The sequence below is a fragment of the Marmota flaviventris genome, chromosome 4, assembly GCF_047511675.1.
Source record: "Marmota flaviventris isolate mMarFla1 chromosome 4, mMarFla1.hap1, whole genome shotgun sequence".
Classification (NCBI taxonomy): domain Eukaryota; kingdom Metazoa; phylum Chordata; class Mammalia; order Rodentia; family Sciuridae; genus Marmota; species Marmota flaviventris.
In genome coordinates, this window is record NC_092501.1 from 140,673,192 (window position 1) to 140,696,639 (window position 23,448).

The 23,448-nt window shown below is 41.1% G+C and overlaps 1 protein-coding gene across 1 annotated transcript in view; it reads right to left on the reverse strand.

Annotated features, from left to right (window-relative positions):
• B3glct (beta 3-glucosyltransferase) overlaps window positions 1-23,448 on the reverse strand; it is a 117,430-nt gene that overhangs the window by 85,361 nt on the left and 8,621 nt on the right. The window contains exon 2 of the mRNA XM_027928956.2: window positions 5,626-5,666. Coding sequence (XP_027784757.2) covers window positions 5,626-5,666 — 41 coding nt within the window. The remainder of the gene's footprint in view (window positions 1-5,625; window positions 5,667-23,448) is intronic.

Consider the following 23,448-nt stretch of genomic DNA (forward strand, 5'->3'; position numbering starts at 1 on the left):
GTGCTCTTTGGGAATTTGGACCTACTGTCACCAGGAGGGTTCCCACCACCTTCTCTGCTTCCTGCAAAGCAGCCCTAGGGGCCTACACAGGGCAGCAGAGGAGGTCAGCTGATAGTAGTGGCTATGGCTTGAATATGCTCCTCCAAAAGCACATGTTGAAAACTTCATCCTCAGTGCAACAGTGTTGGGAGATGGAACCCTTAATAGGTGATTAGGGCTCAGCCCTCACAAATGGGTTCATGTCATTAGTGTGGGTTCTTGTCATTAAGAGTGAGTTGTTATAAATCCTGGTTCAGTCCTTTGCTCTCACACATGCTCTCTTGCCCTGCTGCCTTCCACCATGGGATGACTCTAGCAAAAAAAGCCCTCACTGGATGCCCCCACCTTGGACTTCAAAGCCTCCAGAACTGTGAGAAATAAACCTTAGTTCTTTACAAATGACCAGTCTCAGGTATTTTGTCAAGATAGTACCACACACAGTCACAAGTATAAAAGAGGAACTTCGGAGCTGGCAATCTCCAGACACAGAAATCTGGATGCTGCCACAGACATACCTGGTTCTGACCCTATGCGATTCAAGGAGGAACTCTCAAAGAGATTCTTTGACAAACTACAAGGAATCAGCAGCTGAATCTGCCATTTCTGTTATCTCCTCCACAGACTGAAAAGGCGTTTTCTTCTTAATTGCCCTTTCCACTCTCAACAGCCACATGCTGTAATTACCTGGATGGTGGCAAATATCCCTCAATTTCCTTCACACACTGCACTAAGGATTGATTGTGAGCCTCTGCCATCAAAACCAGGAGCAGCTTAAAAGCCAAGATACAGCCACAAAGCAGTGTGTCCTTTAAGAATGCCAAAGAGGCAGGGACAATAGGCAGGGAGGAGGGAGAGCTAAACGCAGGGGAATGACAACTTCACATGGCATTTTACAAAATTATCTTTGTCTCAAGACTAGAAATGCCACTGAGCCAGGGAAGAATTCACAGTTAGGTGCTTATTTGTTAGATCTCAGGATCTAATGTCACTTAATCCTGATAAAAGAGGCTTTTGGAAGAACCCACTTAAAAAGCCCAGAGAGTTTAACCTACATCTCTAAATGTAGGGAGCCAAAGCCAGGTTAGATCTTAAGTAAGTGATAATAGACTCCCTGCACGAAATCCCCTAAATGCCACACCTGATCAGAACCACCTGCTGTTGGGGGCTGGGAGCACTGACCTTGGCTCAGGGCATCACTGCTTCCCACCATTAACCTTAGGCTTGCCCTTGAACCAAAGCTGCCTGTTCCTTGCAAGGCCACAAATTTGGCTGCCAGATAAAGCTCACAGAAAGGTCCAATGTTACCATCTAGAAAGAGCACTGGAGCTGATTAAATCCAGCACAGCCCTTTCACCAACAAGACAATCCTTTATCATAAGGAAGATAAAGGAATTTTCCAGGGCCCAAGTCACTAGCCACAAAACCCGGATGAAAGTTAAGCCCTCTGTAATGCCCCTTCCTCACACCACCATGCACGCACAGCCTTGCCCAGAGGCGTCCTTTAGATATGAACCTATTTTGAGAGTAAGCTAAAACTAACATCTACAACAGAAGTCACCTTTAACAACACATTGAAAGACAAAAAAAAAAAAAAAATAGCAGAACACAGTGCTTCCAGACCAACTTCAACAAATTGGGGCACCAGCTGAACTTTCCACCAGATAGCTTTGTGAAACCTAAGAACAGGAACCCAAATTATGTCTCTCTAGTTGTTATTGAGCACTGTAGCTCAGATGGGCTGACACAATAGCTAGGAAATGATTAGCTATTTCAAATGACTCAATCTGTAAACTGTTAAAATAAAACACCCGAGGAACGGTTGCATTAGGTGAACTGAAATGGAACCAGAATGGTCTTGAGTCATCTCCCCTTTGAGATAGAAAATGAGAGTAAATGAACAAACTGACAGAACATTTAAAATTCTGTCTTCAGCGCCCCTCGTGAATAGTCTTAGTTCTTTCTAAGAAGAAAGAAACACATGGCTTGTTTTATTATCTCTGCTGCCACATTTCTTATACTGACTATCAATATTAATCAGAATGTGCTCACAGTCAAGGTTGTATAAGTCAACTGAACTACCATTCAGATAGGAAAGACATTGGTTATTAATGCATTTACTCTGCCAACAGCTCCCACCCTAGCCAGGAACAGACACCCGTGTCACTCTTTTACATGGGTTTGATGTTTTTAAGCCACAATAGATTTGAATACATGCAATCGAAATATGCAATGCTTAATTTGTAACTTCTTCACAAAAACAAAGTATAACATGCTCAAAATATTTGGTATGTAATTTTTGATGATGAAAGGGAAATAAAATGCCATCTTCCAACCCTATCCTCACCACCCCCCTCTAGATTTTAAGTAAATTATTCCAGATGTGTTCTCAGTATTGCACCCAGTTGTAAGCTGGTCCTATTCTCTAATTCTGCCTCCACCAATTACTGGGTCAGGCCTCAGTTTCTCATCTGGCTCCAATTCTTGTAATCATCATCATCTATTTCATATGACTTCAACTGCTACCACAAAAAGAAATTTAACTAGTGAAAGTAATCAGGTCTTTTACTTTGTTGCTTTGACTTGCCTAGGCAGAAGAGATTATTTAAGCAACCCCTTGAAAGGTTGCATAAGACATTTCGTGTTATTAGGTAAACAATTAGGACCTGTACTATTCTGAGTTACACACACACACACACACACACACACACACTCACACACGCCTTCACAACAGCCCTTTGAAGTAGATCCTCTTACCCCATCTTAGAGATGAGGAAGCTGAGAAACAGGGAGGCTAAGTCCCACAATGTGGTGAAGAAGAGATGATGGCACTTTGCCTCGAGTGTACACAATTAACCTCACACCACACAGGATGCAAAGACACCTGCCACCACAGGCTACAACAGCGCAGTCTGAAGGCAGGTGGACAGTCACAACTGAGGCAGCACCTACAGCCTGGAGTGGGCAGGCTTCCCTGAAACTGTCCATAGGTCAGACTCCAAGGTGGTTCAGGCATTAGGAACCTGACAGAGGAGAGAGCCCAGAGGTCGGGCCACAAATGTACATGAGGTCACCGGCAGCTCTCGGGATTTTGATAGGGAGCCAAACCCAATACCAATAGTGAGAGTACATATTGCTTGGGGGCAGAAACCCAGCCCAACTAGGATGGCCTGCATGGGACAAAAAGTCTAACATGGGGCCTCTGACTAAGGCAAGCATGAGGTGAGGTGAACTGGAGGCAGCTGCCTTGGGCCACAGTGGCGGGAAAGATCTCCATCAGTCCTGCTTGGGTGACAAATTAATGACAACAAAATTCAAGTGGTCAATATTCAGAGCCTTAAATTTTATCTCCAGGTTCAACTACAGATTTTGGACAACATTGTACAAACTAATTTTTCTCCATCTACCAGTTTCAGGTGTATTGATTATAGCATAGACATGTTATCATAGTCTCTGCTCATGGGAATAACAGCTATTATGGCTGGGAAGCCGATGCATAGGTGCAATTAATGACATCTTTCAAGTGCATCAATACCTTTGAACAAAAGATGACATTAAAATATAGGACTTGTTTATCTTTATTTATATTTACATATATACTTAAAGCAATATATACATTTATAATATTTGAAAAAATACCTTAAACTTATATTTAAAAGACTGCCCTATAATTTCTAAATTTATTAAACAAAACTTTAATTCCCTATTAATAATCATTAGATAGCACTTTACCATATTTCCCCACATAATCGTCTCCACTGTATAACCATAACACTCCTGTTTTTTAATCAAAAAATTGGTTTATACCCTTTCACCATATAATCATTGCATGGTCTACTTCTGTTCCTCACCCACTAAAAGGTGAACAGAGCAGAGATGTATTCACAGTGGCACATGGATGCACATTTGTCTTCTCACCCACTGCCTAGAATGCTCAGCATGAGCACATCGTCAGAACATTAGAAAAAGGCCACTTGCATGGCTTTAGAGTGTTGCAGTACTAACAGTACACAGGTCTAATATGAGATAAGAAAATAGTGGTGCAAATCTTCAGACACGGAAGATTAAATTTTCGAAGTCCACAATTTGTAACACTATACTAAATTTTCTCAAGTGTAATATTTCAGCTATAATGTACTAATCAATAACAACTAATGTGTTAACTTTTTTTTCAGACCAGAAAAATGTTCACTAAACAATCATGAAGAAATTATATGCATGGATTTGGACTATGCAATTTTGTTATTATTTATCCATAAGTATTCCGTGCATCCTAATCTTATACAAAGGGGAGTTTTGTAATAAATTATTTTTAAGTAACACCAGCACATTAAAAAAAAGAAAGAAAAGCTTCACATAATGGTCACAACTCACTTTTTTATGAAAAAATAAATCGTTGTAAAATCTGCAATGATTATATGGCAAATTATAGTAAATTTGTCATTAAATAAACTCAGAATTGCCAAATACATATTAGAATGCACAGGACTATATAACATAAAATAGTAAGGGGTGAAAAATTCAAGGATTCAGAAACTTAACTTCATTTCTTAATAATCACGTGACCTTCGTAAAAATCATTTAACTTCTCTAAGGCTTTATTTTCTCTGTTATATCTGGAAATATTTACTTTGTAATAACAGAATCATTGAGAAGATCAAATTAAATGAAATGTGTGAAGATGCTTTATTAGCCATAAAGAGTTTTAAAATCATAAGACATTACTGTTATCAGTTCCCCTATGGCAGAACCTCACAGTATAGTTAGACGAGATAGTACTCTCGATAAAACACATTTATACAAATTGTGGGGTAAGTCAGACTCAACAAAACCATAATTAATATGACAAAAACAAATTGTTTTGAACTGCTTCTTCTCTTTCTCGTGTGCTAAATTGGTCCCTTGCAAAGTGCAAACGGTAAACATTTAGACGAGGTTCTTGAACACAACCAATGATCAAAGCAAAGCAGCTCTGAGATTTGTTGCCCCCTCTCTGCTGGTCCCCCAGTCTGGTTTTTGATTCTGAGCATGCAAAGATTATGGCAGCTTGGTTGCCTTTGGGGTCTAAAACCCAGCATCCCCTCCCACCTTCAAGGTAACAGTAATCAGGCTCTTGACAGTCTAATGTACTAATGTTCTAATCAATAACAACTAATGTGCTAACTTTTTTTTTTCAGACCAGAAAAATGTTCACTAAACTATCATGAAGAAATGATATGCATGGATTTACAAAGCAAAATCCTTTCACAGACTGAAAAATACTAAGTATAATGTTAGGATAGAGTAAGACTGGAGAAAACTGGTGCTCAAGCAAGACTTCTAAAACGTCTACTGCCCATGCCAAATAACTTTGATCCTAAAATGATTTCAAAACCTAATGGATCTACTATGACTATGAAATGATTTTTTTTTTAAGCAAGTCTACCTGTAGGCTGCTGTTAGGGTTTCAAATCTATGTGAGTCAACATCACATTAATTTGTACAACAAAAGAAATACATCAACTACTTAAGGACAAAATCTTTACAGTTCCCATTAAATATAAAAGAGTCTCTGAGATGAGGGGCAGACAAGAACATTAGAATCAGTACCTTGACCTCTTTCTTTACATCTTCTGACATCGAAGCAAAAGCTGAAAAAAAAAGAGAAAAAAAAAAGGAATATTTTAAAATTAAAATAGCAATCTAGGTTTACTCTCACATTCAATAGTTTTGTTTATAATGAGGGGAAAAAAGAGACTTTCACAAGATACATTTTGCTCATTTTTAAGCAGCTGCATCTCTGCAAAGTAGTATTGTTGGCTTTTTTTCATCTCAGACCTAGAATTATTCATTGATGTGAAGTCAACCTGTTTGCACTACCAAGGAAAAGAAATACAACATCAAAGAAATTAAAATCTGTGTATGCCATTTGTGTTCATAAACCACACACAAACACACACACACACACACACACAATATGTATACAAAATATTTCTTAGAAACCTTGATTCTGGTGCCTTCACAAGCAAAGGCAAATTCCTGAGAATCTAGGGGGAAGTACAAATTCCCACCCTTGCCATCACTACCAGAGCCTGGCAGGCAACAGAACTAATTTTGGAGTTTTTGTTTTGTTTTTGGGGGGTGGGGGTAGGAGTGCTGCAGGGTTAGAAGTGTAACACAGATGCCGCTGTTAGTGGGCAAGGAGAGTGTAGAGAACCCACTAAAGCCACAGGGCAGGAGTGAGGAGAATTAAAATCACTCCCCATTCAGAATGATTTAATGTTTTGAGTCAGAGCCCATAAATAGACAAAGATCTCCCTAGAGACACACTTGGGCTCTGCATTAAAAATATAAAGCAAAATGATAATCCAAACAGTCAAGAAGGTTAATGAACAAAAAAATAATACCTTCATTGTACAGTGCACTTTTCCTGAAGAGCCCAGCGGCAAGCATTGCAAAGCCTTAGCTTTCTCCAGTCAGCATTCCCAGGGAGAATGGGCAATGCCAAGGTGCAGGAATGCACTTAAAGAATCAGAGCAGCGATACCATGGAGCAGTGATGTAGTCCAAGAAGTGTCAGAGGTAGAGCAGCCTGAGGGCAGGGAGACCCCACTCAGAGGGGAGTGGGGTCTCCCTTCCACCTAATACCTCCTTGCCCCCAGACATCCATTGCCTCAAATTCCCCATTAACATTTGCGCAAAGGAAATAATCTAAAACATACTCACACTAAAGAGCAAATGAATAACATGGTTTAATCATTTCTAGTTCCAGAATGACATTTCAAAAGACAGGGCAAAATTGAAATGCAAGCCAAATGAACCTCTGCGTGTGGAATTTAGATACGAGCAGATAGAACAGGAGGCCTCTCTGAGACCTCCTCGTCTAAAACAATAAATCCCCAACTCCACACCCTCCTCATCCCCTCACTCTTTTCATCAGAGAATTATCAAATGTCTTTTCAACTTATACATCAGTTTACTTATCCAGAAATAGTTTTACGGACTATTTGCCCCACACACCAAGAGCACAGCTAGAACATAGAAGCAGCTCAATAATTTTGGATGAAAGAATACAAGTCTTCATTATAGTCCTGGGTTCATATCACTCAAGGGCTGCCTACTCCTAAAACAGTAGCACCTACTCAGTAGAAGGAAGGAGTTTCATGGTCCACCCCCTAACCCTGTGCTTATTTTTTACCAGGGTCTGATCCATGCTCTCACTGATGCATGCTCACAGGTGTGTGCACACACAGAGGAAAAGCAAAATCCAAATATTTATCCATCAAGATCTAAGAACAGAGGCAAGATGTAACCCCAAATGCCATTTAAATTCTGTTTCAGCATAATTAATATTTTTGTTTTGTTTTATTCCATTTGCATTTAGTGTACTCTGCACACTTAAATCCCCTAAGAAGATACCGAAATATAATTATTTAAGAAACATCAGGAGCTGGGGGCATATAGCTCAGCGATAGAGCATGTGCTTCCTTTGTGCAAGGCCCTGGGATGGATCCCCGGCACCAAAAATGAATAAATAAATGAGAAGCATCTTCCAGGGAGGTTACAACTAAGGTTGTTGTAACCTTAGTGCCACAGAATTTCAGAAAACAGAGCATTCTGAGAATTATAAAAATTTAAATTAGTATGACCAGACTAATACATGACTATAATTCAAAAACTATGTCTTCCTCACCCCAATCCACTCCTACTCCAAACATGGACAAAGATCTAGGGGTTAGAATTTCCTCCTTAAGGAAGTAAAATTGCTTTCTCAATTTAACAGCTTTGGAGACATCATCTAATAACCAGCGTTGACTTTCACCTGATTTCTTTGCAAGGTCAGACAAGGAAGCACGTGTCCACAAGAAAGCCCCTGGCCCTCGGAATGTAGAGCCAGGTGTGGGAAAGGTGCCTCTCAAGCACTGAAAATTACTCACGCGTCGCCTTTCATAAGTAAGCAGCAAATATCATTTGACAACGAAATGTTTAAAGTGGGAATTACCCAGAGGAAAGATACTGCTAATAAATCAAGCAAGTTCCAGCAATCCTGTTTGTTGAAATCAAGACACCACTCCTTCATTCAGGCAAGGCTTAACTGAGCTAATGTTAAACTAGATTCTAGTTCCATCCAAAATACACAGATGTAGAGTTTAAAAATCTTTAAAAAAAAAAATCTGTCATTTCTCCCTATCATTCTGCTGTGAAATTATAAACTCCCTTGTCTCATGATAGATACAAATTATATAATATTTAAAGCAATGACATAAGAAATCCATCAGTGCTTTCCTAAGAACCCATCATACGGCAAGATAATCCTCGTTAGAAGAATATTTTTTTAAATATGTATTTTTAAAGTGCCAATTGGTTTTATTGTTACATTTACAAAATCTCCATCAAACAAAAGAAATCATTAAGGACCTAAATGTATTCTGAAGGTACAGAATAGGCTCTGCCACTAATAAATCTAATCTTAAAATAATGAATCATTTGCAGAATTCCTACCAACAACATCCCGGTTTCATGGAAATGAAGTAGAAATGGTGCAAATAAATGAGGAAAATGAGAAAAAAAAATTGCAAGGAAGAACTTATCTCTTTCCTTTCCACAACTCTAACACGATTTATTCAATTTTGTATTGCTTATGTTTAGTCCTAGCTACTAAAGTGTGTAAGTCCTCAATTTCTTAAATTAGTTCATTACATAAATGTTTTCATTTTCATAAAGCAAGATGAGATAGGTCATTGTGCTTGCTTTCTCTCTCTCTTTAAATTTCTAAATCCCAAAGCGGCACAGATTTAGGGTATATTAATCAAGTGAGCATGGTGGGATATATAAAATATAAAGAGAAGCTGTATAAATCACAGTATAAGATTAGGATGCATGAGAACTGTAAGTAGGCTGTATTTATAGGTAATTTTCATTCTATAAGTTGTCACAAAAGCTGAATTGTTAATTTCAAGCCTGCAGGAAATGTCATATATTTCTTATGTATATGATGGGCTTAATTTTTCTCAAAAATTAAAGTCTCCCCAGTGCTAAAAGAAAAAGGGGGGGAGTTCACACTGAGAATTGAAAACCCACGTGGGCCTGGGCTATCCAATGGGGGACAGAGGGAGGGAGGAAGAGTCCCCCAATTCAGGGACCCAGATCAAAGGAGCAAACAGCAGTGGCCACCTGGGGCTCCATGTTTGGTGTTGGTTTCATGGTAATTTCCAGATTCAGATTCTTACAAACTTGGTCTGAGTGCCTTAACAAGCAATTGGAGAAACACTCTAAGGTAAATCATGCTGTTATATGCCAAACCACTGCTTAAAAGTAATTTTCTCTTTCTATTTTCAACATGAATTCTGGAGACAGGGAACTATATTTAAAGTGCAAATCAGGAAGGCAATAGAAATCAGATCCTTTTCATGATAACTCTAAATAATTCAAGCTGATGAATGTGTTAGCACACCTATACGGAAGGATAAATCAAGGTTTTACAACTAACCTGGGACTAAGATTTATAGACTAGCCTAAACCCCAGAGTGTACGAAAACTCGAGGAGGTAATTGCAATGCATTTAAGCAACACTAATCAACTTTCTTTTCTGGTTCCTGAGAGGGGGCAAGGGACCCCTGTCTCCAGACAGGGAAGATAATTTTGCTTCCTAATTCCCAACTCGATTTTATTCTCCTGAATTGTCTTCCCGAACTCTCTTCCAGGAGCATCTACATAGAAACCAGCCCAATGCACAAAAAAAAAGAACTCACAAAGTCACCAAATAACTCCACCTCAGAGGGGTTGTAAATTAAATGAAGCATAAAGCCCTCATGTGTAAAAGCTCAGGCAACAGCTGAGGTCATACAGATGACCAGGGAAATGACCGTCAGTCTGTCAGTGTGTGCCCTGCATAAAAGCCAGAGGGTGGGTTAAATCTACTGCTGTGGCACTGCCACCCAGCCCAAAGCTCACAGGGACACATCCTGGAAATCTGCAGCAGGTGCCCAGCCTGGCTCTGGCTCTGGCTAGGATGTCACACAGACTTTTTCTTCTAACGCACTGTGGGAGGAAACCCTTGGCTTCACTTTCTTTTCTGTGACCTACTTACAAAATACTTCACCAAGTGCCACTCCAGCCTCCAGGGGCTCCCCATCCCGGGAGCTTTCCAGGTTTAATTCCAGGTCCTCTAGAAGGGTCCTTAAGCTCCAGGATGCACAGGTGGCCCAAGGCCAGTTTATTTGTTTCCAATTACATGCTTTGGAGGTCATCCACAGAGGTTGAAGGGAACAGAAGGAAAAAAGTGTGGCCCTGTGACAAGGGAGAGAGCCTGCCTCGCTTCCCTTCATCCACTGGCCCTGCAGTTGCAGACACGCAGGGTAGCAGCTCCAGCCACTTCCCCAGAGTGCAGGGCCTTGTCACTCCACTCTGGGGCTAAATGACAGAACCAGCCCACAAGGTGTCTAAGGACCCAATGGCTTAGCTAGTGTAATATTTAGAATAGGGCCTGGCACATACTAAGTGCTGTAGGTGTCAGCAGCTATTGTCTTTATCGTTACTCACTCAGATTATCATTTGAGTTCAATAGACTAGAGTCGCTGTGTGTGTATTAGGTGTCACACATTATGTGCTATGCTAGAAGTGGGGAAACTGGAGATGTATGTGCAGCTCCCCAGGAGCTTACCCGCTAATGGAGGAGAGGAGCCAGTCAGTCAAAAAACAAGTAGAGAGAAGCTCATTCTAATGGCAGTCACAAGGGAGCCCGAGCGGAGGGAGCAGAAGGGAGGCTACCAGGGAGGGAAGCAGGGCTTGGTGTGAGCTCAATGCCCAGCTTGGGGCAGCAGATCCAATGCAGGTGCAACAGGGACTTCAAGTGCAAAGCCAAGGAGACCTGGAAACAGACCTCCACACACAAAGCAGGGTCAACAGTCCAGTGTGCCCGGGGCATGAACACCTGCAAGAGAAAAATGTAACCGGAAACGAAGCTGAGGGGAGGCAGGGACCACCACTGAGTGGGGGAGTGAGTGAGGCAGGGACACCTGAGAGAGTTGCTGGGGTGAGGCTGTGACGGGGCTTAGAGGTTGCTTCTGCTAAAAGCACTGACTCTGCACTTGGCCTGCAGATGTCCGATGGGTAATTTAAAGCTTGGCGTCTCTGCCTTCACTTTGTATCTGCCTCCATTCTGTCTTACACTGTGGGTCAGATTCCTGCTCCACTCTGCAGGTAGACATGTTAATTATTTAAGGAGTGTCTGTCTAAAGCTGATAATCCTCCCCCTTTAAGGCTGAAGGCACCCAGATAAGAGGAAATAAGATGTTTTCAAGATTCCAGGAACAGCCACCCTTGCAGACAGATTACCCCATGATGGGACTAGCCCTCTGAAGGGAACAATTACCCCATGACAGGAACCAAGGCTGTCCCCCTCAGCAGGTGCCGTCACCTCATGATGGGAACCAGATTATCCCCTCAAGCAAAAATGACTTCCCTGGAGCCCTCAGAACCAGTCCTGGGAAAATAACCAACCAGATCCCAGTTTGACCAAGGCTGCGTATCTGAGCATACTCCCACCCTTCTCCTTCTTTCCCCCTCCCCTCCACTTTTGTCCCTACCCCCATGTAAACCTGAAGCCTTTGTCTGAACAGGACTAAGGATGCCTGGTCCCTCTGCTTTCTGATATAGCTATACTGATTGAATTCCTTCCCTGCCTTACCATTACTTTTTCCATTTGATTTTTTTTTCATTTTTTATTGATTTTTTAAAAAACTAAATGACAGCAGAATGCATTACAATTCTTATTACACACATACAGCACAATTTTTCATATCTCTGGTTGTATATAGTATGTTGACTGCTGGGAGCCATTAGCCAAGTAGGTATGACAATTTCCTTGCCAGCGTACCCCATGTTGCTGACATGTTGCAGCGACATTGAATGTAGGTGACCTTGCTCAAGGACCAAGGCAGATTAGGGTGTTCCCGGTTTTAAGATAATCCTGTTTAGGGCGTTCCCAGTTTAGGTTCCAGGTTTAAGGTTTAAGATTATTCCTGCTGGGAATAGGGCGTATCCTGCTGCCTGAGTTCCCCTTGAGTTCTCACGGGATTCAGACAGTATATTTTGGAGATAGAAGCCCAGTGGAGGTGGATTTGGGCAGAGAACGTGGACTTCCCCAGAACGTGATTGTAGACGGCTGGTGTGAGTTCGGGAATAAAGAGTTGCTGTTTGAATCTACAAGCTGTGTGGTGGCTCGTGATTGTGTGCCCAGCCAGACTGCGGCATTTGGCGGCTCGTACGGGGAACTTCTAAAGCTTAGAGGTAAGTGAAATTTCTCGCCCCTGAGGAAGAGCGAAAGAATGGGTGACCAACTCAAAAAACAATGTGTTATTGTTTTGATTTATCTTGTTTTTGTTTCAAGCTGCCTATCCCTAGAACTTTCTCAGGCAAACTGGGGAAAATGGTTGGCTCAAAGTTTGAAGTTGTTCACCTCCGAGGAAGAGAAATTGTTAGAGGAAAGAGGCACCCCAGTGAGACCAAGAACAGTTAGGACATATGTTGATACAATACAAAAATGTAGCACATGGCCTTTTAAAGAGGAGTTCTTATGTATATCAATGGGACCATCATGGTATCCTGTAGAAGGATTTTTCTTCAACAAGAAAGAGATGGCTAGTTCTGTTTGCTACACTTGTCTAAGATCTTGGTTTCTACAACGTTCTGATTAATTTACAAAGCTAAAATGTTGAAAGAGCAACCACTCTTTACTTATTAAGTTCCATAAGGTAATATATTTAAACATTATGTGTGTTTTCATAAATTGGTAAATGGAAAAATGTTTAATATTGCTTTGTGTCTGTGTCTTTGCTAAAACAAGGTTACTAAGAGTTAAGATTCTATTATGTGTAATTTATATACAAAGAGTAGAAAAATTTTCAGTTGGGTTTCAATTATAGTATCATAAAAACATAAAAGTCTTTCATCTTATTAAAGTGGAGTAATTTGTCTAAATCAGAAATTTTATAAGAGTTGTTTCAAAATGTGAATAAAAAGGGTTAACGGTTAAAAAAGAGATAGAAAAAGATTCAAGATGTGGAAATATATTTTAATATAAAAGGTTAAAGGAGAAAGAAATGTTTCTAGATGAGATAATCTCTGTGTGGTAAAGTAAAAAGTTGTAAAATGTCATTTAAAGAGATTTTGAGGAAACTAGACTTACTTTATAAGCTTGAGAAAGGAAAAAAGAAGAAAAAAGGTATTTGTACATGGCAGATTGAGACAAAGCTTCTCAATGGAGTTAAAAAAAAAAAAAGCCTTTGGTTGAAGGGCAGCCATGTAAACTAACATTGAAGCGATTTAAACAAAATCTAAGCCTCGTTTAAAAGAGTGAAGTTGTAGATGGTGAAAAAGTACATTTAAAAGTACAGTATAGATGATAATTAAAAGGCTTTAAAAGGTTAAATTGAAGGTGGTCAAGATACCTTCATGGCGGAAAAAAGATTGCTTTATTGCATCATTCGAAGCCTAGTTAATCGTAAAGGCATTACTTAAAAAAAAAATGGGAAGATAATAGGATAAAAGATATTTAGATGAAGAAGATTAAAAATTTAAAGTGAAAAACTTTAAAGACTGAAGTATAGAAAGTTAAAAAGAGAAAAGATAAAGAAGATGTAGAAAGATAAAAAAGATGTAGGGAGACAATAATTTTAAACCCACAAAATAGGAAAAAAAAATAGGAGGAAAAAAGGCAACTAAGGGTAAATATACAAACCTTAAAAAAAAAAAAAAAACTAGAAGATAGAAATAAGATAGAAAATGGTTGAAAATGTCAAGTAAAGGTATTTCAGATAGAAAATGCAAGAAGCTAAGACAACTATTAGATACAGACATATACTTATTAAAGCAAAAAGAGGGAATTGGAAAGGGGTATATATCCCCCATAGATAAACTTAAAATAACCCTTTTTACTCTAAACTTTTTAAATTTGGATTCATCAGGACTTAGTGCTGCGGAAAGGCATATGTATCCAAAAAATGTACATAAGCCTAAAGTACTTTGGAAAGATATTCTAACAGGACAATGGAAAGGTCCTGACCCAGTGATTGTCTGGAGTCGGGGGTCTGTTTGTGTTTTTCCACAGGAAGAACAGCAGCCCATTTGGATTCCAGAAAGATTAACTAAAACAGTCTCTACAGATTGAAAAGAAGATGATTTGACTCAAATCCATAACAGCTGATATCCAGAACTCCAGCTTGGCCATTCTTACATCTGCGACAGTGATTAACCAGGATGCTTTTTTCAATAGCTATTTTATTATTGCATTTTTCCACATCATAAGGTTCTATTTTTATTTTTTGAGCTCATACAAACCTAGGTTAATGTTTTTCTGATCAGTTTTATTTTTTGACTGTGGAGTTTTTAAACATTGCAATGGAGATTTCACCCAGGTAAAGCTACAAGGCCTTTACTATTTTCTTATGTGTTGTACGTTTGTGTACACTCTTGTGTTTTGTGTTGTATGTCTGTATGTGCATATGTCCATATTTCTTATATGAGGAGCGCTCATGAAAAAATGGATCCGAATTATTATTATTTTTTTTTATTCACGTGATTTAAATGGTTTAATTTAAATTAGGTAAACAGCTGTTAAGGATTGTTTTTAAAGGTGGTTAACAGATCTGTTTGTTTACTAGTTTAAATTAGGTAAAAGGCTGTTAAGGATTGTTTTTAAAGTAGGTTAACAGATCTGTTTGTTTACTTTCACCTTTCCTTTTCATTATATTTAATAATTCTTTTCAGGATAATGTCTCTTTAGCATCATTGCCAGAATTCCTATCTCCATCCCAGTGCCGGTGAAGAACTCAACAAGTAATGCTCAATCAAAGAGTCAACTTACTTTGGGAGGAAACGGATTTTGGGAGGAAATGGACATATTGATAGATTCCTCCGCTTTGAACTGCTTGCAGAACTTGCCTGGACTATGTAACTATCGTTTGGTGCAGCGAATTGTGGTAATGCTGGCATATCTTTGCTGATGGTGTCACTAGTGATGCAATTTTTATTTCCTTGCCAGCGCACCCCATGTTAATTGTGGTAGTGCTGACATATCTTTGCTGATGGTGTCACCAGTGATGCAATTTTTCCCAAGGAGCCGTCAATTGGCTTGGTGTCGTGGCATTTCTGTATCCTCCTCCCTTCTGCTAGTGATGGTCTAAAATTTGGGGGCCAATGGCTTATGCTGGACCGGTAGTCAGTGACGGGTATGATCCAATTGCTGTGGTATCAACCTAAGACAGGAGGCTGACGCCTAAAGGTCAGTTTTCCGATGACGGGTAAGAACCATATGTTGAATTGGACAACCTACCAGGCACGGTCCATAAGCCACATTAACCTCACTCCCCCACTGGCACCAAGGCCAAACTTGGGGGCCAACAGAGGTGAGGCAAAGAACCTCACCCCCCCACTGGTGCATAGACCTATCCACAAGTATGGCTGTATGCTGGACCGGTAGTCAGTGACGGGTATGATTCAATTGCAGTGGTACCAACCTAAGACAGGAGGCTGACGCCTAAAGGTCAGTTTTCCGATGACGGGTAAGAACCATATGTTGAATTGGACAACCTACCAGGCACGGTCCTTAAGCCACATTGCTTGTTGTTTAATTAATCAGAAGGGGGGAGATGCTGGGAGCCATTAGCCAAGTAGGTATGACAATTTCCTTGCCAGCGTACCCCATGTTGCTGACATGTTGCAGCGACATTGAATGTAGGTGACCTTGCTCAAGGACCAAGGCAGATTAGGGTGTTCCCGGTTTTAAGATAATCCTGTTTAGGGCGTTCCCAGTTTAGGTTCCAGGTTTAAGGTTTAAGATTATTCCTGCTGGGAATAGGGCGTATCCTGCTGCCTGAGTTCCCCTTGAGTTCTCACGGGATTCAGACAGTATATTTTGGAGATAGAAGCCCAGTGGAGGTGGATTTGGGCAGAGAACGTGGACTTCCCCAGAACGTGATTGTAGACGGCTGGTGTGAGTTCGGGAATAAAGAGTTGCTGTTTGAATCTACAAGCTGTGTGGTGGCTCGTGATTGTGTGCCCAGCCAGACTGCGGCAGTTGACACCAATTCGTGTCTTCATACTTGTACTTTGGATAATGATATCCATCACATTCCACCATCCTTGCTAATCCCCTGCCCCCTCCCTTTCCCTCCCACTCCTCTGCCCTATCTAGAGTTCGTCTATTCCTCCCATGCTCCCCCTCCCTACACCACTATGAGTCAGCCTCCTTATATCAGAGATATCAAAACTACTCTAAGATATCATCTCACCTCAGTCAGAATGGCAGCAATTATGAAGACAAACAACAATAAGTGTTGGCAAGGATGTGGGGGAAAAGGCACACTCATACACTGCTGGTGGGACTGCAAATTGGTGCTGTCAATATGGAAAGCCGTATGGAGATTCCTTGGAAATCTGGGAATGGTACCACCATTTGACCCAGCTATCCCTCTCCTCCAACTATACCCGAAAGATTTTAAAACAGCATACTACAGGGACACAGCCACATCAATGTTTATAGCAGCACAACTCACAATAGCTAAACTGTGGAGCCAATCTAGATCCCTTCAGTCAATGAATGGATTAAAAAAATGTGGCATATATACACAATGGAATATTACTCAGCAATAAAAGAGAATAAAATCATGACATTTGCAGGTAAATGGATGGCGCTGGAGAAGATAATGCTAAGTGAAGTTAGCCAATCCCCAAAAAACAAATGCTGAATATTTTCTCCATTTGATTTCTGAGGCAAGAGGTCAGACCTGATCTGTCAGAGTTCCCTGAACTCACCACTCCTCCCCCACAGCCTAGGACTTCAGAGACAGGAACACCAGGCGAAGGTGGGGTAGTCTAGGGTGGAGACATCTAAGGGAGACTGACTAGAGCTAGAGATGAGGCTGAGAGTAGCAGGGGCCATATCATGAAAGGGGTTAGTGTTAGGGAATCTGGAAAATCATTTGAAGTATTCAAAGAGAGAAAATACCATATTAAGCTCTGTGTCCCAGGCATGTTCTGGAGCTAGTGTGGAGAGCGGCTGTGGGGAGAAAAAAAAGGATTCCAACAGGCCAGCTAAGAAGCTACTGGAGTCAGGCAAGGACAGATCCAGGCCTGAACCGAGGTGGGGCAGTGTCCAGGCACAGAGGACTGAGACTGAAGATACAGAAGCTAGAGCCTTTGACAGAGCATACTGCTGAGGGCGGGAGGGAGAGGACACCTTGACTGGGACATCACACACAGGCTAATCCTAAGGGTGGGTGAGCAGGTGTGGACGTTCAAGTGGAAGTCTCCCACAGCAGCCAGCCTCCAGATGGGGAGCCCGGCATGGAGGAGTGCAGGGAGAGGTCCCAATGCTGATGTCTCCGCAGTAGCAGAGGACAAAGTCACAAGACAGGGTGCACCTATGCAGGAACAACATGGGGAGCCAAATCAGGGCAGGGGACCACAACATCTCAGGGGGAAAAACTACAAGAAGACAAAAAGGAATGGCCAGGCAGGGAGGGAAACAGGAGGGAACTGAGTTCTTGAAGAAATCTTCAAGCTCTTTCCAGGAGCTGTGTCCTTAAAGCTTCAAAACACAATAGAAAGATGTCACAGTCTAAGAGACCTAGACCCCAGCCTTCCCTGACTATGAGAAATAGAACAGCACAGGGTCAAAACACAAACCCTAGACTCAGACCAACTAGGTTCAAATCCAGCTCCACCGTTTAGTAGTTCAGCGACCTCAGGTTAGTGACTTGACCTCTCTGAGCCTGCTTTTCTCTCTGCAGAGGGGAAAATGAAATAAGAATCAAAAAGAGGGCAGTGTATGTTCAGGTTCCGAACAGTACCTGGCCTACAGTAAAAGGCAAAGAGCCCTTTGCTCCTGTTACCAACAGCAAAGTCTTAGCACAGGGACGGACAGCTAGACAGGAAATCTAGGGAAATAATGAAGCTATTTTCACAGCTGGCCTTGTCCACTTAACTTCCTTTATTTTGTAAAAAGTACAGCCCTCCTGCATAAACCCCTCAAGGACCTAGAGGAGATAAATTTAACATGATGCATAAAAAGCCTTGAGCTGCTTATGGGAAGTAATGATGTAAACTAAAATATATCACCTTTTCCATTTCATAACATAGTCTTTTAGGAATAAAGATAAGTTATATCCCTAGGAGGAAATGGTATTGCTAGACTTCAAATCCATGCAAATCTTCTTTGATGAGACTAAAATCTTTTTTCTTTTTTTTGTCTGAATTCTCAGCTTTCCACCATACAGATAAAGACTGCTTTCTTCCCCAACTTCTACCAAATCTCTGTACACATACATTTGGAATAAAAGCTTAAGTGAATTTATTCTGTCAATCAAGTCTCTCTTCAAAAAAAAAAAGAAAAGAAAAAAACTTCCGAATTGCCACATAGTGCAGGGACTCCCAAGCCCAAATACCTCTCCAGCAGGACCTCTCCTCTGAGCTCCTGACCCAAATATCTAACAGTTCATAACCTGAACTTGTCCAGAACTGATCAGCTTCACTTCCCCCCAAAATTAAAAATATATCTGAAAAAAAAAGTCTGGTATTTCATGCCACAAAATTATATGCCTAAGATTTATGAGGCTGAATAAATCTTATGCTATGCATATTTAACCATAAGAACTTTTTTTTTCTTAAATCTGGTCTTCCTCATTAGCTCCTAAGTCGGTACACAACACACCGGCAGCTCCTGACAGAAATCCATGACTCATCCCTGCCCCCACCCTCTCTCCCAGCCCACTGTGCCCAATCTATCACAGCGGCTTAGAGATTCGTAATCATCTCTCAACTAGTTTGCTAGGGCAGCCTCCTCAGGGTTCCCCAGGTCCACACTGACAACCTCCAACCCCCATTCCACAGGACGACCAGAGTGAGCTCCATCAAGTCAAGTCACGCACTGTCCCATGACAGCCCTTCAACACAGCCCTGAATGCATTACCCAGTCTGCAAGCCCTGTCCAAGCTGGCCCCTGCTGATGTCGCCAGCCTCTTTCTCACACTCGCTGGGGCTCTGTCCTTCCTCCACAGGATTCCTTCACAGCCTGGCTGGGTCCCTCTGCTGGCTCGCTCTTTTCCCCTCCACTTCATGGGTTCCACTTCTCCTTCATGTCTGAGAGGTAGTCTCACTTCCTCATGGAGGCCTTCTTTAAGCTCTTATTCCAAGGTTTCTCAATCCTGGTTCTGTTGAGATTTGGGGCCCAATAATCAATTGTTTGGTGGTGGGGCACAGCTGTCCTGTGCATTGTAGGTCACCCAGCTACGTCCCTGGCTCTGGATGCTAGCATCAACCACTGCCACACCATCCAATGACATCCAAAAGGTCTCCAGACATTGATGAATGTTCCCTGAGTACAAGATCTTTCTCAGTAGAAAACCCCTGCCCCAGACTTGCTGAAAGCCATAGATCTTTCTGCAACATGTTCTCAAAGTGTCTTCCACAGAAGCTACAGTGAGCTTCTATGTAGTTATTGTTTGGTGTCACCTTCCCTCCTACACTGCCAGCTCTACAAGGGGGGAGACAGGCAGATCCGTCTTGTTTCAGCAATATCCCAATGCTTGACACCTAGTAGGTCCTCAACAATTACTTTTTAATAAATGAAGCAAACTTTGGGTAGTTTTTCCTTGTAATATTCTTTTTAATGTTTGGAAATCAACACTGTCTAGCAATTCAAGTGAGCCTGTACAATAACAATGGTGTTTCTCCGGGAGTCACTTAGTGAACAATACTTTGAAATCATGGCAGCAAGGGAGACTCTCAATCAATACTAGGCACAAGGAGTTTGACACTCACCACAACTTTCCTTTATCGTGGGAGAGGTGGGGTAAACCTATGGGGACTCCAGTACATTATTTTTAAGCAGGAACCTGAACAATGCCAAATGCAGATTGCACCTAGTGCTACAAGAGGAAAAACAGTTGCAAAGTCCTTATATGTACTATCTTTATGCCTAGACATTATGATTGCTTATTTTCTTACAATGTATCTAACCAGCAGCAAAAATCTTTGACCTTGATGCTTCAAATGAGGTTAATTATTAGGGCATGCTCTATTATGGGCCCCAAAATGTTCAGTTCCAAGGAAATTTTAAAAAGGGTACAAACATCTTCTCTCTATCCCCTGTCCCACTTGCAGGAGATGCTCCTTGTACCCTGGAGGTTGACTGTCAACTGCAGGCAAACCCCCATGGATCAAGTTCAGGACCAAGGAGGCTATGCTAACTTGGGGGTCCTGAATGACAAGGAATGCACCTGTAAGATTAAATCGGTACTGGTGATATCTGTGTACTGCCTCAGTGATAAAGGGAGGGTTTAAAACACACACACACACACACACACACACACACACAGCCTGGAATTAGGTCTGACTTGCTGTTTTAAAACTTCTGACTCGCTGCAATGAAAGGAATCTGAGCAAGAATTGGCTCAGAACAAAAAATCATCCCTAATTTTGGCAGGCGCTAAGAAATACAATCTTGGCTCCTACCGAGAGGAGATAGGGATGTGAAAGATACAAGCTAATACCTATTATTTATTGGTTTGAATCAGCTTCTTCACAGATGTATCAATTAGGACTGTTTGGCTGCATAGAGTCTTATACAAGGCAAAACTGCAATTAGGTGATAGACAGGACTGACAGGATGCTCCACATCTTCCTGGCACCCAGGCTTCTTCTCTTTCCATTCTATCATCCTTACTACTGCCTGCCTCTGTCTTCAAGGTCACCTCCTAGCCACAACATGGCCTCCACAGCTCCAGCCATCAGATCCATGGAACAAGCAATAAGGAGAAGGGGGAATGAAACATGGCAAAAAGGGCCTGCATTCGAGCAGGATTACTGGATTGTTCTATCCAATAATCTTTATGGATTCATCACTAGACACCCCTATTTGCAAGAGCTACTGAAAATTGCCACCACTGACACCATTCCTCTAACCATCCCCTCAACCTCAGTATAATCCCATTGAGTTTTGTTAGGAAAAGAGGGTTCAAAGGACTCTTGTGTAGGCAATTAGCAGTTTCTGCTACTGTGGAATCATTTTCTTAAAACTATAAGAGACAGAAAAGTTTCCAGGTTCCTAACCAATACATGTCTTCAGTTTTATATGAGAAAAATGAGTTTTCAAAGTCATTCAGCTAATAAATAAGTAGTGACCAAAAGGCTTGAATAAATCTGACTCCACCAACTGGTGCCAGACATTAGGACAGAAGTTACTATGAATTTTGTCTGTATATGCATATGGATTTAAAACAAATGTTTCTTTTTTTTTTTTTTTTTTTGGTATTGGGGATTGAACTCAGGGGCACTCAACCACTGAGCCACATCCCAGCCCTATTTTGTATTTCATTTAAGACAGGGTCTCCCTGAGTTGCTCAGCCACTCACCATTGCTGAGGCTGCCTTTGAACTCATAATCCTCCTGCCTCAGCCTCCCGAGACATTGAGATTACAGATGTGTGCTATCTTGACCTCCCTGCACCACCCTGCCAAAAAATTTTTAAATAAATGTTAAGTCTGTCAAGAAACTATCCATAGCTGAACCAATCTTGTAAGGGAATATTTAAGGTATTCATAAACTTTCAGGATTGATCCCATCTCAGAACTCTTATTACACTGTTTTAGCAGAATTTTAAGGCAATCATCAGGCCCCACTCATGATATCTTTATATGTTTCTTTGTTTTCATATGTTTCAATATCCCTCCCTTAACATCAAACTAAACCTCAATAAAACATAGTCATGTTTTACTTCCGACCCCAGAGACTACAGCCTCCTGTCTCTACCAACCCATGAAAGCCAGTTCACAAAGCCCAAATGTCTCACAGGGACCTTTTAATGGGTTTTATGTCTTATTTATTGTGCTTATCTGACAACTTCACAAGGCTAATCGACATCTCTAGAAATGTGTTGACATTTAGTTCATTCTGAATGTCCTTCAGTGTAATATCAAGTTTGGACTGTGCAAATATTCCCCTAACGGTAATAAAAGATTACACATAGAAATGCAAATGTACATTTCAGCCTATACATTGTAGGCATCATGTACAAGCATAATATCCCCAGTACAGCATTATTAAGTGCAGTGCTGTAAATAGAATGCCAGTTTCTGCTACCACCCACTCATTTGGTGAGTTACAAACTTCCAGGCAATAAGCCAACTGATACAGCCAGCAGTCACCTAGTCGATTTCGTAAATCTTCAACTTCCCCTTCTCCCTAGGGCTACCACCCAACAATGCTTTCTTCCACCAAAGATGATCAATTACAGCCTTCTCTGTCCAAGGTGCCCTAACAACTTTAATTACAGAGTTGGCAAATTAATCATGTGTGTGAACAATTACCAACTAATGTCATTCGATTTTCCCACACTTACAGAGCACCTACAGAAATGTCTGGGATGTACAGAAACAGCAAATAAGGCCCCTATTTGGAGAACTTCGATACAATTAAACACAGACTGTCAAGGTTCCAGTGGCTAACGAAAGCAGTGTGCAATAATGCTAGGTTTCTTCCTCAACTGCAACATTCTAAAATTTGAAATTACTGCCTTTTTAGAGCCTAGAAACTCAAGCAAGCCTGAGAGGACAGTGTCATTATAACACTCTGAAAGGAAATAACTGTCTCAGCCAAGCTTTTCAACTTGAACAAATCACATCATAGTCAATCATAAGGATTTAAAAAAAAAAAAAAAGGATTAAAAAAAAAAAAAAAAAGACTTTTACCACATCCTTTTATGAGAAAAGGGTGGGGTTATAGGCCTTTGTGAGGAGATTGGAAAAAGAAATGGACATTGTGGAAGCAGGATTCGCGCTCAGAGACACAGGACACCAGGGCATTCAGCAGGAAGTGTTTATTTGTGCCAATACAGGCTAAGTGGATTCTCATCGAAAGGCTGAGAATTTAGCATAGAGAGGTATAGCTTTATATGTGCTTGTCAGTTTCCTTTTACATAGTAGTTCTTTGTTTCCCGTGTGAGGTAGTACATATTTCAGGTTAGGCCTTCTATTTTCTATACTACAGAGTAGCAATAGTGTTGCAACTGAGTTGGGGAAGGTTCACATTCATACTGATGGTGCCAAGTTATCTTTTTCTGCGCCCTGATAAAATCTCTACCAAATTTCCACTTTGATGCTAAGATCCTTTCAGGATCAAAGAGTTTAATGGTTTATATTTCCATAACATCATGACATAAATGACCATTTTCCTTTTAACCAGAGCCTCTATGAAACTAGAAATAGATCTTATAACCAGGGGTAACAGACAAGGCAGGAGAAGGCAGACCCCCCTAACATAAAAACCACAATACTTAGGAGACTCTTGAATTCCCCCCTCCCAAAGTTGAAAACCATCCTCCAAATAACTCCCTGGGATTCTAACCTTTCACAGGTCTGGACTGAGATGTGGGTGA